Source organism: Brachycentrus maculatus, unplaced genomic scaffold (assembly GCF_059751285.1).
Source record: "Brachycentrus maculatus isolate JH-2025_06_01 unplaced genomic scaffold, ASM5975128v1 h1tg000097l, whole genome shotgun sequence".
Taxonomy (NCBI): Eukaryota; Metazoa; Arthropoda; class Insecta; order Trichoptera; family Brachycentridae; genus Brachycentrus; species Brachycentrus maculatus.
The window spans coordinates 1,049,573-1,067,057 of record NW_028280851.1 but is presented as its reverse complement, the minus strand read 5'-3'; the positions used below and the strand labels follow the sequence as shown (position 1 = coordinate 1,067,057).

The 17,485-nt window shown below is 32.7% G+C and overlaps 1 protein-coding gene across 3 annotated transcripts in view; it reads right to left on the bottom strand.

The window, feature by feature from the left end:
- LOC148310385 (homeobox protein aristaless-like) overlaps positions 1 to 17,485 on the bottom strand; it is a 167,158-nt gene that overhangs the window by 72,122 nt on the left and 77,551 nt on the right. The window contains exon 1 of one of the 3 annotated variants that reach the window (XM_088258497.1): positions 4,241 to 4,509. The exons of the other annotated variants lie outside the window; for them this stretch is intronic. Within the exon in view, the coding sequence (XP_088114623.1) occupies positions 4,241 to 4,265 (25 nt within the window). The 5' untranslated portion in view covers positions 4,266 to 4,509. Of the gene's footprint in view, positions 1 to 4,240; positions 4,510 to 17,485 lie in introns of those variants that run through there. 3 annotated transcript variants of the gene reach the window in all.

Sequence of the window (17,485 nt, the reverse complement as noted above, 5' to 3'; positions counted from 1 at the left end):
ACGACTACGATATGTTCAAATGGTGATATATGGATGGAATGGAAATCTTGGCGAGAAAAATAAGAAACGTTTGTTGAGATGGTTTGGCCATGTGAATCGAACGAGTGATCTCAGCGCTGGCAATGTTGAGTTGAATAAATATACTTAGAAATATACCTACATTTAACTAGCTATTTTTTGTATGCTCGTCGAGGGTTTAAGCACTGGAATCGAGTTTCCTCGGTGTAAGCAGTCATTAGCTACGTACTTACATATTATATATACCTACATATACACACATCAATAAAGAATATCAAACAATTCTCATAATATATTTACGCAAGGTGGATAGGTAGGTAGGTACATACCTAGCAATTTAATGCCATTAAATTATGTGGCACCAAGCCTCAGTATAACCAAAACTAATGCGAAAACATTATTAACTATGGTCATGAGCCATCTCACATACTATAATGTTAGAATAAAAATTACACATGTCGAAAAAATCCCTTAGATGTCTATCAAATCGTATCGAAAATTATTACCTACTCACACGTACGCAACTAATTAACTGACTAACCATCACGCTGTTCTAGGCAGAGAGAATAGAACGCCACACTAATATGTCTTTGCAAACAGCCACCTCTTGCAAAATCATGCATCTCCTCGCACATACCCCCCGATAACTCTGGCTAACTTGATCACTGTCTAGAATTAAAATTTTTGATCATGCTAAGTTTTCCTCTATCTTCATCTGCTTCTATTTCCAACTTCATTCGCTTCATAAATTTGTTTTACTGTTCTTTCTTTACTTATTAGAATCACATCGGCTGTCCAAACTCAAAACACAGTTAGGGACAATTTTTTTGTAGTACTTTTTTTTGCATTTTTGGACTAAGTAGATTCTACTTAGTCCAAAAATGCAAAAAAAAACGTACTGCAAAATAAATGTCCCTTACTGTGTTTTGAGTTTGGACAGCCGACATGCCCTAATCATCTCAACACACCTTTCTTAAGGCCCAACATACTTTAAATCGCAACTTAATTTTTTTTAAACCCAAGTTACATTTAACGTAAGTTTTTCTTCAAAATGAATTCTTACAATGATTAAAGAAAACACTTGTTTTTTACCACTTGAGTTTCAGAAGTTAAACTTCCATCATTCAGGTCTGTATAGTAACTAAAATATAAAATATGAAATTGTTCTATAAATAAGGAGAGGGGAAAGTAAGGGGAAGGGGTTAGTCAAGGGACGGAGTTTGAAAACAAAGGAAAAATGGAAAGCAAAGGTGAAGAATTTTCTAACAATATATTATTTAATAAATTGTTATTAGAATTAAGGTTATTTTGGATTTCTAAATTTTCAAGATAATTCATAATTTGGCCTTTATATGGAACAAGGTGTAATAATTTTAATTTATGAGAGTGAAATTAAAATTATTAAAATTAATGAATTCTTACATTATTCCGTTATATCATTATTCGAACATCTTTCACATATCGCTCACTCTTTTCAACATCGCCATAAATCAAAAAACTACTTCAGGAGATCGTTTTTAAAGTTTAAAAATATAGCGAAATGTATTAAAAAATTTATGTCGAGCCACTTATTGAATATTTTACTGTGTAACAGATCTTTTTAGGTAAAACCTGAAGGTTTATTCTCCATTTGAAAAATATTTAGTAGGTATATTTAAAAAAAAATTAAAACATACATTTTCTTCAAAATGCAAAAACAACACTTTCTGTCCTGTAGCGGGTAAATATTAAGTTAAAAATATGCCGCTTTTGCTGGAATATAAGTAGTACATTATCTGAGCATTTCGAAAACTGAAATTGACGATTTTTGATATATGACGTTGTTGAAAGGAGTGAGCGATATATCATTTTTCCGTTTTCTTGTATTTTATATTTGACCAGATAGCCACAGCAACAATGTAGTAATATAAGTAAGTTAGTGATATATTTTTTGTACTATCAAGTATAAAATTCTTTAATTTTTTATATGAAACCTGTAGCATTTTGACACAGGGGCGTAGTCGAGTCCTTTCCAGTTCGTTGTTTTTAATTAACTAACTTTGAACACGGGTTGATTGATGGCGCCTTTTTTGCCCGCGGCCGAAATAGGTTAACTGCTGTTCGCTTGAGGGTGAGACCCGTTTATTATTTGTTTTATAAGAAAGGTTTTTAAAATATATTTATTTTGGGGGTTTTATTTGATTAATTGCAAATGTCATGTGTTGCTTATTAAAAATACACCCTGGACCAGTGGTTCCCAATTTGCTTTTCCTGCGTGCCTATTCAAGAAAGACCTCAAACATGCATACCTAATTGTGAGAATGAAAAATGAAAAAATTATATCAGTTTTGTTTTAATTTTAATTTTATCAAAACATGTACCTACAAGTTGCTGATTAAATTATCATAGTAGAGAGATTGCCGCTAGTACCCCTTGATGCTACTTTGCGTACCACTTATTGAGTAACACTGGTCTAGACAAATATATATATATATATATATATATATATATATATATATATATATATATATATATATATATATATATATACATATATGTATATACATATATATATATATATATATATATATATATATATATATATATATATATATATATAATAAAACCCTTATCCGCACCCCAATGATGCATAGGGCACTGCGTCATATAAACGCAGTGTTATGTTGATCGTTAACACATGAAGGAAAGGTGATCAGCCCTCCGCTTCAGGTACCAGTCCAGGGTAAAAATATTGAATAAATATTACATTGAAAAAATCACTTATATTTATTTTACCCCCCTTGGGAATCGAACCCGGGACCTCCAGAACGGTAGCCGAGCGTGCTTACCATTACACCACGGAGGCGGACAAATATGACATATATGTTATATATAAGGTTATATCTATTGACGAATAAATTTTTATTTTATAATGATATATTTTTTTAATATTTTTAACATTTAAACCATTTACTTTGTGGTTAGTCATTTTTGCTTTTATTTTTTTTATTAAAAAAATGAAAACAATACAATTACAATGAATACTTACAATTAATACTTAAAACAACATGAGTAAAAGTATTTTAAAACTGATTTTTGGAAAATAAATTATAATGGTTGATTCATATTGTAGGTATATCCAATGTTTATGCATACCTGGGAATATAGGTACATATATGTATTTTAATATTATATGTATATGTTATTTAATATTTACACAGATGGGCATAATACGAATTTCCTTTAATATACCAAACAAATGTAACATCTGAAAAATAACAAATTAAATATCCGAAAAAATACAAATATAAAACAGTTTTGTTTGTTTAGTTAGGTAAATATAATATAAAAAATAAAAATCTTTTAAAACAAGGTTAGGGTACATAGAATTTCAAAAGAAAAAATTATCACTTAGTTACATTTTTTAACTTTACACAGTTACATCCAGAAAAAAATTCAAAATAAATTTTAATGATATTTTTATTTTCAAATTAACTCAGTGATTTATCAACAAAACTGAAATGTAGGTAAAAACCTATAAATTAAAAGTAGGGTGTTATGGGGTAAATTCGGTTATCGGCCCATTTAAAACAAGTAAATTTACTGTTGGTACTTTTTAACTTACTATAATTTTAAAGAAAATAATAAAATAATCTAAAATTCGGAATCATAAATAACATTTAAATGTTAGACAAAGATATCAATAAGATGAATATAGGTATTTATTAGATCATATACTAATTTAATTATTAAAATATAATTACCTATATATCTTTCTAATATCTATTTTTTCATTCAAACCCTCATCCGCACCCGATGGTGCATTGTGCACTGCGTCATATAAACGCAGTGTTATGTTGATCGTTAACACATGGAGGAAAGGTGATCAGCCCTTCGCTTCGGTACCAGTCCAGGGTAATATTGAATGAATATAAGAGTAAAAACTATTTTATTTAACACCCCCCCCCCGCTCTGGGAATCGAACCCGGGATCACGAGTACAGTAGCCGAGCGTGCTGACCATTACACTACGGAGGCGGACTAATATCTATAATTATAATATCTAAAGGTAGGTATATAATACCTACCATTTTTTTCTCTAAATGTTTAGTTTAAAAAATTCATACCAGATATAATTGTTAAAACATATAAAAATAAACAAAAGGGGTTAGGTATATTTGCAAGTTGACAGTCCTACGTCAAAATGCTTTGAAATTAGATAAAATATTTTGTTTCAAACTCACCCTGAGGACGCACGTAAATAACCATCAATTATTTCACACTAAACTGTCTAAAACAAATAATTCAATAGTTCAAAGTATTTATTTTGCACAAAACAGTGAAGAGTTTATTAAAAAATCTCGAAGAATTTTCCAGAGACACAGAATTGACAGCGGCAATATCTATGGATTTAATTTAAAACAAACAACACTGATACAAATTCAAAAAAAGAAGTAGAATGTCGGTTGTTCGGTGGAACATTAATTCAAATCGCGTCGACGCACTACACCCGTCAAAGGCTCGACCAGTTCTGAAGTCCAAACTATTTTCCTTTAACATCACTCATCTGTGGAAAAGAACGTGGAATTCGAATCGAGCCAATGGACGAAAGCCTCGGAGGCGTGGCCAGAGTGGGGGGGCTGCCATTGGCCCAGGCTCCGCCTTATGGCAACATTTTTTTCAAAACATATAATTTCTTACAGAATGCAGGCCTTAAATTAATTAATGTACGAGGTGGATTGTAATTACTATTAATTTTTTGCTGCAAATTGCGCATTATTTGGAAACAATTTATATTAAAAAGTCATTATTGTGGTACCTACCTACGTATCATAATTTGATGTATTTTTGCCAGTTGAAATTTTTATAAGCCGTTTTAATCGTCCTTTTATTGAGTAGGTATGGGCATTTCAATAAACTTTCTTTAACAATAATTATAAAATAATATACTTAATATGATAATTTATATCTGTTTTTTTCAACTTTTCCTATTCAAGGTAGGTACATTTACCATAATAAGAAATTTCAGAGGTGCATATTTACCATATTATGGTAACATATTTAACCCTTCAATGCGTGACTTTTTTATTTTAATTAAAAAAAATTGTATTGTAGGGGAGAGTGCCCATGGATGGGACGTTTTTGATTTTGCCTCTCTAGTTCTTCTCTGTAAAATAAATCACAAAAAGTAAACGTGGTTTCTCTTTATTCAATCTTTTAGCTTCAAATATGCCATACTTTGTTTTCTAAAAAAAATAACTTAACTGCCTGAAAAATCGATTTTAAATAATGTCCTAAAATGTCCCATTCATAAACACCCTCCCATGAGTGGGACACCAGTATACCATGAAAGGGACGTCAATTAAAATGCAAGATCGATGGAAAAATTATATTTTAAAACAAAAATAATTGGTAGGCACTTTTGTATAATACGTAGACGCATGCAAAAGAAATTTTATTGAACATTTTTGCAACATTTTTGGCAAAAAAAGATCAGATATCTGAATATTCCACAATTTTAATGGGCCACATAATTTACATTTAAGCCATAACACTATAATACCAATATAGTGTTATGCACTATCATGCATAACACTATATTGGTATTCTCCTTCACATATGTGACACTTATTATCCTCCTTTCCTTTTTTTGTCAGTGATACACCTTCTATTTCAACTGATTTATCTGAACTGATATCTCTGTCATCACTCATTGAAATCTCTTCTGTGAGTTTTTTTTTAACTTTTTTAGCGTTAGGCTTATTTTTTGGTCTATCTAAAGGTTTTCGTTTTCCATTCTTCAATAATTGTATTTTCAAAAACTTGTCCTTTTCTGGAGTTTCAGAGATTATACTTGATTTCCCCATTCTGATTTTTTTCTGTACTGTAGAACATATTCTTCCAGCTGAATTTAAATACGTGGGAATCATTTCTTCTTGCTTCAGAGTAAACTAACTAACTAAAAAAACTAACTAACCATCCGGCCCCTTCCCCGTAGGGGTAGGCAGAGAGAATAGAACGCTACACCACTCTGTCTTTGCAAACATTCTTCGCCTCTTGCACGTTCATGCATCTCCTCATACAAACCCGCCGATTATTATGACTCCTAACTTGACCACTTTCAAGTATTTGACATTCCGGATCGTACCATGTTTTTCATTCGCCTCATAAATTTATTTTACCGTTCTTTCCTCACTCATCGTTCTACATGTCCAAACCATCTCAACACACCTTTCTTAACTGTCCCGTTCCGAAGGGGGTATCAATTTCTTTACTAGCGCTCCACAGTTTAATTATCGGTGGTACATCGCCAAGTTTGCACGTGTGTGTGTTGTGTTCCCAAAACCCAAACGTTATTTGGCAAATACAGAGTGTTTTTTCTCGTTGCTAAGAAAAATTATAAATTATTCAAATTATCTATTAACATTTCTTGGTGCATCGCATTTTTACATTTATTTTATAAAAATCTGCCTTTTTACACTGTAATTAAATTGTCATAATTTTAATATTTATAAACTTTACCCTAACAATGAGTGGAAAACAATTGACAGATGATATGATTGAGCAACTTCTGAACGATACGGACACTGATGTATCTTTAAGTGATGATGAAAGCGATTTAGGGTTAGAAAATAAAGATGATGTTTCCGACACAGATAACTATATAATCGAAGAACTTTCAGCGTGGAGTCCGTAGATATAGAAGACAACTGTAGAAATGAAGAAGAAAATTTGTTCACTTCCAAATCAGGCTACAGATGGACAGATATTCCTCCACCTTCTTCAAAAACCCATTCCCACAACATAATAAGATCAACATCTGGTATAGCTGGACCACTAGCAGCTGCAAAGAGTATGAAAGAAATGTTTTTTTCTTTTATTACTCCTACCATGATGACTGAGATAATACGTTGTACCAACAAATATTGTGAAGAACGAGGTATTACGGGAAACGCAATAACAGAAAGCGAAATACAAGCTTTTATGGGATTTTTATTAGCATCTGGCAAAAATAGAGGTAGAAAACAACACATTAGTGAGCTTTGGAAAACCAACAGAGTATTTAAACAGTTCTTTTATGCAGCGGCAATGCCTCGTGACCGGTTCCAGTTTATTTATAGCAAAATTCGGTTTGATAACAAAGCTACGAGAAATGAAAGGATGGCTCTGTCTGGCCATAAACATGAGGCAATAAAATTATTTTTTGAACAGTTTGTGGAAAATTGCACGATAAATTATTCACCTGGATCCCACTTATCAATAGATGAGCGCCTAGCTGTCTTTAGGGGAAATTGCCCATTTAAGGTGTATATAAAAAGTAAGCCAGGGAGGTATGGAATAAAAATATGGGTGGCGGCAGAAGCCGATAGTGGATATATTTGTAATGCACAGATTTACACGGGCAAAATTAACGATGTACGGGAGGTGAATCAAGGTCATAGAGTTGTGATGGAGATGGCCACACCGTATTTTGGCAGTGGACGAGGAATTACAGTCGACAATTTTTTCACATCTGTGGCCTTAGCACAATCATTGATGGCGGAAGGACTTTCTCTCACGGGGACAATGAGAAGCAACAAAAGAGAAATACCTGTAGCATTTCAGAAATCTCCTTCACGAGAGTTATTTTCCTCACTGTTTGGGTTTTCGAATAATATGACCCTGGTATCGTATGTTCCTAAAATTAAAACTGCTGTAAATCTTCTAACGACAGAGTTTTATAACAAAAGCGTCGACGTTGGATATAAGAAAAAATCGGAAATAATTTTGCATTACAACAAAACTAAAGGTGGAGTTGATTTGGGAGATAAAATGACGAGAGAATATTCATGCGCCCGGTCTACAAGGAGATGGCCACTTAGAATTTTTTTTGAAATCCTTGATATGGCGGCATTGAATTCTTATTTTCTTTGGCTTAAAAAAAATCCAGAATGGAAACAAAATGACAGAAGTAAGAGAAGAAAATTTATTCAACAATTGGCCATGGAGCTCGTGACAGATAACGCAAGAAAACGAAGCAGATTAAAATCAAATGATAAGCTCCATCAAAAGGCATTTAGCTTATTTGCAGATGAAATGGGGGAAGAATTCCCCTTAGATAAACCATGTACTTCAGCTTTCAATCCACCTACACAACGAGGTCGCTGTAATTTCTGCCCCCGCAAATCTGACAAAAAAAAACAAAATAAAGTGTGTTGTTTGTGACGAATTTATATGTTTAATACATAAACACGAGGTAAAAAAGTTTTACTGTCCAAACTGTTCATTCAACGTTATGTGATTTTTTATATTGTTTTTTAATGTCTGAATTTTGTAAACATTCTTTGTTTTCTTCCCATAATATAATGACAAATTATAAGCACGCTGTGTAGTATGCTTCACTCTCTCTCCTCACCCCCCCCCCGCACGCATCGTTCCGGCCAACATCCGGCCGAAGCGCTCCAGTGATGATTGAACTTCGGTTGGAATTGGATGCAATTACCGCAGAGAACTTCTTCGCAACTATGTTTTTTCGAAAATTATTATGTTTATTGCAGAAAAATCAAATTATTATGGATAAAATAGAATAACAATAGTATGATAAACATTTTGGCATAAGTAGAATTTGTAAAAAAACTGTATTTATAGCATTTTACTTGGGGTATTGCCAGTACCCCCTTCGGAACCTACGGATTATTTTTTTTTCCTCCGGACCGGAAAGGTTAATTTTATCGATAGTGCTTATCTCAGCCTTGCATTCATTCCTTATTTCACTATTCGAACATCTATCATACATCGTTTTGTCGCACATTCTTCTGAGAGATCGCATTTCGACTGCATTCTTTTGCCAACTCCATGTTTCACTTCCATACATTAGAGTTGGTACCAGGACTGCGTTGTGCACTGCCAGTTTAGCTTCCGCTGATAGGCTCTTTTATTTCCTATGCTAGGTGTATGTAAAAATGTATAACCACTAGAAATATCAGCCTTTACTTGTTTAACATGTCTATAAAGAGAAGATTTTCCTATTGCATATGTCTTTACAACCAACCTAATATTTTGCTTTTTTTTTAAAAAGCTCTTCTACAGCAGCTTCAATTTGAACGTTGGTGATGCATGTTCTGGGCATTATAACCTAAAAACAATATAATGTTCAGAATGCGTGTGATAAAACGAGTACAAACGATTTTTAATGTAAATTAAAAGTATTCGCCATGAATGGGATAATTTTCCCTTGAGTGAGACTGTCCCATTCATGATCACTGTACGCGTCCCATTCAAGGAAATGCGTGATTTTTAGAAAAATAGATAAATCGATACATTTATACTTAAGTAAATTTGATGAAACTTACTTTATAATATCCGGAGAGAACCGACTTAAATAATCGTAAATATCAATTGGAGCACTTATCACAACTTATATGTGCAAACATAATCAAATTACAGTATATAATTTACTTTTTGACGCAAAAAAATTGTAACATGTCTTACTCGCTTTACTGTCAGTCGAGAACTGACGTTTGAGGATTAATCTGTCTTATATCGTAACGTTAATGTTGGGTAATTTTTGTTTTTTTTTTGTTACAATAGTTTGGGCTGGAGGACGATTGTCCCATTCATCCTCTGTCCCACTCATGGGCACTCTCCCCTACCTTACTCTAAACATCAGAGGAAAAATAAATAAAAAATAATGAAAAACATTTAACAAGGAAAAATCGAGAAAATAATTATGCATCAAATTCGCAACATCATGCAATGGTTAACCTTATTAGATATTGATATAGTTTTAACTTTTGGCTATGTAACGCATTTGATACACGATCCAGCGCAGGGGGTAACAAATTATGTTTAATGCGAAATGTGAGCCTACGAAAGAATTGAGTATAAACTCTGCCTACTCATGTATAAATCAATACACAATATGGCTCCAGAGTATCTTAAGGAGCTGTTGTTCCAGATGAATTGGTTGATAGACGTCTCACGCTTCGATCGGCTACAACATCTGCAATGGGCAAAGTGATCTTACCAGCTCGCTACCAACGCACTAAATTTGGCGAGCGTGCCTTTGCTGTTGCAGGACCGACGGCGTGGAATGCTCTTCCACCAATGGTTAGAAATAGTGAGAGTGAGATGATCTTTAGAAAAAGACTAAAAACACATTTGTTTGCTTAATCATTTCCACCATAATATTTTCCCCAATTCATTCACAGTGAAGCGCCCTTGAGGTATTTTTTTACGAAAATGGCGCCATATAAGTTATCTAAATTTATTATTATTATTACTTACTGAGCTCAGGCAATCAAAATTTTGAGCAATTGTGTTATTTTGACAAAACTAGACTTTTTTCCGCGGCACACCAACTAATCACCACGGTGCACCAGTGTGCCGCGGCACACACTTTGCGGAACAATGATTTATATAGTGCTATTTTCAGAACTGGTCAGTGGCGTGCACAGATAATTAATTAGGGTAGGCAGTAGAAGTAGGTAATAAGGTAAGCTAAATACTACAATACTTACTAGGATAGACAGTAGAGGTAGGTAGTAAGGTAAGCTAGGTATTACTCAGTATATTTAAAGCTGTCCCACCGCATGCCCAGATCTGATACAGAAGCATCTAGGCTTCCTGACAGATCTGCTGTTGCAAAGCAATTTTTTTAAACTGTGTTGCGAAATTTATTGAAAATGTGAAACATACTATTACTCAGTAAGGTAGGGTAGGCACTGGTTGCGTTTTTTATATTTCACGGGGGTATGTTAGGATAGGCACTGCTATTCTGCCTATATAGAATGCACGCCACTGAATACGGTAGACATAACTTACAATTGACACGTTCTTTAATATGTTAGTTCTCGCCAGCATATATGGTCGAGTTGAGTAATATTTTTAATTGTATTTATTTATTATATGTAAAATATAATAATAAAAAAACCCATATCCGAACCCCAATGCCGCATACGGCACTGCGTCATATAAACGCAGTGTTATCTTGATCGTTTATACATGAAGGAAAGGTGATCAGCCCTCCGCTTCAGGTACCAGTCCAGGATAATATTGAATAAATATGACAGTGAAAAAATCACTTATATTTATTTTACCCCCATTTTTTTTCCACATGAAGGAAAGGTGATCAGCCCTCCGCTACAGGTACCAGTCCAGGATAATATTGAATACATATGACAGTGAAAAAAATCACTTATTTATTGGGAATCGAACCCGGGACCTCCAGAACGGTAGCCGAGCGTACTGACCATTACACTACGGAGGCGGACATATACTATATATTTTTTTTATAAATCACAACATCTGTGATAAGAAAATAAATTTAATTTTTAAAAAAATATGCCTAAAAAACAAGTCTTGTTTTTGAGTTTAGGGGGGAAAATTTCATAATTATTTTATTAATATTCCCAAAAACTACTGCTTTTTCAAGGTTGTGTTAGGTATAATAGACGCTCTACAAAATATTCACAAAATATGTATATTTTTTACAAACATTAAACAGTTGTAAAAATCGACGAAAATACTTAAATATATATAACAATACATTAAAATAAAGAATACAATTAGCAGATACAGTACAGTAAAAAATAAAACATTTTTGCATGAATAAAATGAGAGTTAAATCACTTTTTACAAAACACAAAAAAATATATGAATAACAGAAAAAAAACCTACTTATAAAAATGTTATTATTATAAGCTTTTAAGCTTTAGTTTAGGACGCTTACTGAATTATATTATTTCGAGTAAGGCATTAAATAATTTAATGATTCTATGTTAGCAATGAAGTTACTTAGATGTATGATTTTAGTTCTATAATTTTACATGTTAGTATACTCGTATGTACTAAGCATTACTATCTACCTAACACTTTATACTCAACTATCACTACACATGATTCTTATAACTAGTTAGAGATTGGGGGTAAATAATGTTAGTTTAGTTATACAGCTAGATCCGAGTTCCAATCCGACGGTAGATAGTACACAGTCGCCTCCACAACCCGACCAGCACAGCAGACAGACACGAAGCGGCGCCAAGGCGTTTGCAAAAAATATTTAAATACAAACACAATATATTGAAAGCTGTCCCACCGCATGCCCAGATCTGATACAGAAGCATCTAGGCTTCCTGACAGATCTGCTCTTGCTAAGCAATTTTTTTTTTAACTAAGTTGCGAAATTTATTGAAAATGTGAAACAACATAAAATTGTATCCCGATTTTACTATGAATTTACATTTAAAAGCCCATACAAATACAATAAAACAAAAATAAAAACTGGCAAATACCTTCCTCATTCTAGTAATGAATCGTGTCTAATTTGTTTTCAGTTTCATTAGCTCGGGCGCCATGTATTGTACCTATTATTTTTTTATGGATAGATTTCTTGTTAATATTACCGACGCGCTGGCAAAGGATACTGCAAGTCACGGGGTCAATAGGCCCTGCAAGTCAATTAATTTAGGGGTGGTTCTTTGAATATTGCAAATAGCCGCTGCCACAGAACACAGTAGGTACCCTCTGTGACGCTACACAAATAACAAATAACAAACACACTGTGGGTCGGTCCTATTGTCTGCGAAATTACCCCAACAAAAACCAGCAAAAAATATTACCTACATACTTAAGTGATTTTTAGATTGCTTACCTGTTCAGAACTTGTAAAAACTGATGTACTTAGTGCTATTGTACAATCAATTTGATATACTTATTTATAAATATGCATAATAATCCTGATGAACGATTTTAATTTTTCACAACATTTTGAGTGTGTACAAATACTTGTTCACAAATCTGGGCTAGGGGTTCCAATCTTGATATAAATAAAAGGGTATCATATAAATAAAAGCTTTCTAAATCCAATCATGGATTATTTTTTAAAGTGCAATATTTTTATTATATACAAAAATACATAAATTTCATGCTATTTCTTTGAGCCTAGTCGGCTCATTATTAGAAATAGGTATCAAATTGTGGTACAGTGGGCTCGAACCGAGAAAGGTCTAAAGGCTTAGGTAGGTACCTACCTCTTAAGAACTTGTTATATTGCGAGTAATCTGACACAATGATATGTTGGACTTGCCATATTTCGCCGTCACTTTTTGTTAACTGGTTTGTATTGAACGTAATAAAAATATCATTAAAAAGGTCGCTCATTTCAGCGTGATTGTAATTGTAATAAAGAGTTTGTAATAAGTAAAAAATAAATGCACCATTTAGATTGTAGGAGTGAATACAAATTAATGATCCGCGACGAATTAATGCATTAGACATTCGTTAGGTTCGTTTATAAAAAGTTAATTATACAATTTCTAAAATGGCTCGCAATCAATCATGACTATCCGAGAGTCACTTCAGGGACCGTAATTAGAATAGGAGAGAGACTAAGAGTGAAGTAGGTACAGTATGTGAACGAAACAATCATTTTTACCTACATGTGAACACTGTGACATTAATCGTTTCGGTAAAAGAAATTGTTTTTACGGACTAAATCTATCAAAACGGAAGACAGGACAAAAAAACGACCATCAATTACACGCTCTGAAATTGCTCTCGCGTCGGTAAATCTAAGTTTAATTGTTGCTCAGGTTAACTTCCGTAACAACATTAATGAGCGACAAATTCGGAGTAAAATACAAGAACTGTGACATTAGTATAAATACACAAGTCAGGAGTCTCGAGTAACGGATTGCCATTGTTTCAAATTACGATTGCTCCTATTTGCGACGTCTTACTTAACTCGGGGGATCGAGAACCAACTATTAGAAAGAATATTTCTACATCTTTGTTCACAAATCTGAGTTTCTTCAAGAGTAACCCAGATAACCGGAGAAATCCAGATTTGTGAATAAAGATTTGTGCACACTCAAAATATTGTGAATAAAATAACCAGTCAAATTATAAGTTAGATTATGTGTTCAGGCGTAGGAGGTGACAGGAACGGATAAAACAAAAACTGAAAATATTTTTTTCAGGTGTCTTCTAGTATGTAATATAAATCGGGAAGAACCTTACATACATTTCATAAGGGTCTGTGATAAAAAAAAAGTTTACTCAACTCAACCATAAAAGCTGCTAAGTACCTACACATAAGTGAAAAAAACCTAACTATTCCCAAATGTCAATTAGTTAACGAAAATTTAAGGCAAAAATATTATATTTACGATTATATCGCATTTTTATTGGTTGGTTAAAAATTACGTCATTTTACTCATGACTACCTTTATAATATTGGATTTTAAATATAAAATGCGTCACACGAAAAATAACTGCTCAACTGCTGAACTGACTGACTAGAATAACAGGACGTGCATGCGTTTGAAAGAATTTCGTATACGCAAAAGTCAATCATTAAGCCTGTTTTATAAATTTAACTATGCGTTTAATTTATTTTGACACAAGTAACTTGACTTTTCCGATTTTGATCAATAATTCAATATTTCTTCAAACATAAACGCGTACCTATATACATGATGTACTTATGTATGTAAAAGATTATAGCAAGTCTAAGGATGTCTTAACGTCTTAGCAGTATTTGTTCACTGGATGCTTGATTCTTGACTTATAAGGCTATATTTTGTAATTTATTTGCTGATTCTGTTAATAAAATGATTTCCTTAAATCAGAGGAATTCCTTATAAAATATTGTAAGCTTCCTGAAATATTTCAGTTAAATTTGTATGTATTATAAAAGGAACAATGACGTGTTAGATACATTTATTTTAAAAATAAGATTGCAAAATACGTCATTACAAATATTTTTCTAGCCTAACCTAAAAACCTAACTTAACCTAACCTAACATTTTTAATAGTATTTTTTCAATGGAGAATTATTAAGCAAGAATTATTTTTTTATTTTAAACTACTGATTCTGTTAAAAGAACGAGTTTCTTAGATCAAAGTAAACCCTTATAAAATATTTCAACCCTCCTGAAATATTTCAGTCAAATTTTTATGTAAAAGGAACAAGCGTCACCTAATTTTTTTCAAAGATAGCAAAATAAGTCGTGACAAATATTTATTTTTAGATTTCTGGCGTCCCTAAAATCATATTTTCATTTTGTAACTGAACGAGTATTATGAGCAACTAATACACCTTAATTTAGCTGAAACGATTAACTTTCTACCCTCACATTAGTCTAGAAATAATTTCAATTGTGCAAGTAAACAAAAAAAGAATACGATTGTAATCGTGTCAAAATCCGGTCCCGTATCGGCCGCAGCTATCTGTGTAATTAGAATATTAGAATAATATAACAATGGAGCTTATTTTGTGATTTTAATTTTAATATCTTTTTAATTATGTCTGCCTAATTATGTTTTGTGGGACACCGCTCTCTGTCACAGCGAGATTAGGCAGTCTCTTGCACAAGTTGGATAATGCCCCCGAGATGGCGACTGCTTGTGAAAGAATACATTTGGCTACTTGAATTGTTCTTGCAAAAGGAAATGGGTCCGTTCGACAAGAGAAATCTGATATAGATAATTAATGATTTGTGTAGTGAGTAGGTACTTTTTTCGATCAAGTTGTAAGAAGGTCTTTAGTCGATATAGAAACAGACGATAGGAAAAAAAATAGAAATACGTGTCACTATATATCTACATATTTTAAGAATTAGTGGTATTTACCAACTAAAATTTACCAACTTACATTTTGAGTGTGTCCAAATACTTGTTCACAAATCTCCAATTAAAGGAGTTAGTTTTGATATTATTTTTTGACATCTCATCAAAGATGAAGAAGAATAAAAAAGAGTAATCACATAAATCACTTAGTGTGTAAAGTGACCACTTAAGCCAGCCTATGACGGTCGTCAACCCAGTGACTGCCCAGACTTCCATATTCTTCTTCATCTTTGATGAGATGTCAAAAAAAAAATGAAAACTAAAATTTTATTTGTATATTAATTGTTAAATTAAAATGGAGTTCTACAAATTAAACGCCAAATTAGTAAACAACTATAATTTAAATTAAATAACCACGAAGCGACTGCCGAATCAATTTTCGAAATTAAATGTTAAGTTAATAAGGATTACTTTTATTCGGTTCGAAACATTTTTTCGGTATTTTTAACTTGACAATATTGATCAACATCCGGTTTCAAAAAGGTAAAATCTTTCCAATAGAAAGTCCCCGAGAAAAGTTAAAGTACCTATTTTTAATCAATAATTTAATTAGTAAATACCACTATTTCTTAAAATCTACTGTGACACGTGTTTTGATGCATTCCGCATCATTTTCAAACATTGTATAGATTTTAAGAAATAGTGGTATTTACTAAGTAAAACATTAATTAAAAATGGATAGATTTTACCACAAAGTGACTGCCGAATTAATTAATGAAATTAAATTTACCTACCCTACCCACTTAAATTATTTTATTCGTAGTTTAGATAATAACAACATTACTTCCAGTCTTTCATTTCTAATGACTGGCATTATGAAACAGCTTAAGGATCTACATTACCAGAAAGATAAATTTAACTTAAAAACTATTCGTGTTTTACCTAATAAAAGAAAACATAAACGTATTTGTTTTTACGTATAGTTTTCTGTTAATAAGATAACTTTGTAACCAATTAATGAGACACCTCTCAACTCCAAGTTTTTGTAACTTATACGGCAATATTTTATGGCAAATCATATCAAATGTCGGTATACATGGAATCTGTACTACTATTAGTGTTTTATTACCGTACCACAAAGTTAAAGATGCTTTTAATTTACAAAATATAACCATATTTATCCTATAAAACATTGCAAAGTTAAAAAGTTAACTTTTGTATGGAATCCCTATAATCCATATTATTTGTTATTTATATAATTTTTTCACATCTCAACATAATCAACATTGATAGGTTTTGACTCGTAAAAAGTACTCACAAGATAAGAGGTGTCTATTATTTAATGTCGCCAACTTCCTACGCAAAAAACAGCATTTCCAATTTCAGACGGATATGTCTGTCTATCTGCCTATGAGACATATTTATTAACCCACAAACGGTGGTTCGCCCTTCGTATCCCGGGCCCGGCTTATAATTACAGCGGCCCGGCCCTGTGATTAGGGTTCTGGACTCTGCCACCCAGGGACAAGTTTTTTTGCCAATTCTGGCACCTAATTTGCGGCCGGATTATCGACACGATACCGGAAACGGGAAAATTATTTTATTTCTGTTGGTAATATGCAGTAATTGACGCAAGGACGTTTCAATAAGGATGTTCCTCGAGTATCCTTTCGCGGTAAAAGGAGTAATTGGTTGTCCATTCATAAAAGTTATTTGTTGAAATTGTACGAGTAGATATGCACCTATAGATTATCAAAATCACTCGTAAACCAGTGGAGGTTTAATAAAATAAAAAATATAATATCTTGAGTGTGTACAAATCTGGATTATCTCCAATTAGGAGTTGTTTTTATATTATTTTTTGACATCTCAACATATGTAGATGAAGAAGAATATGGAAATCTGAGTCATCTGTCGTGCGCCCCGTAAATGCTCAGACT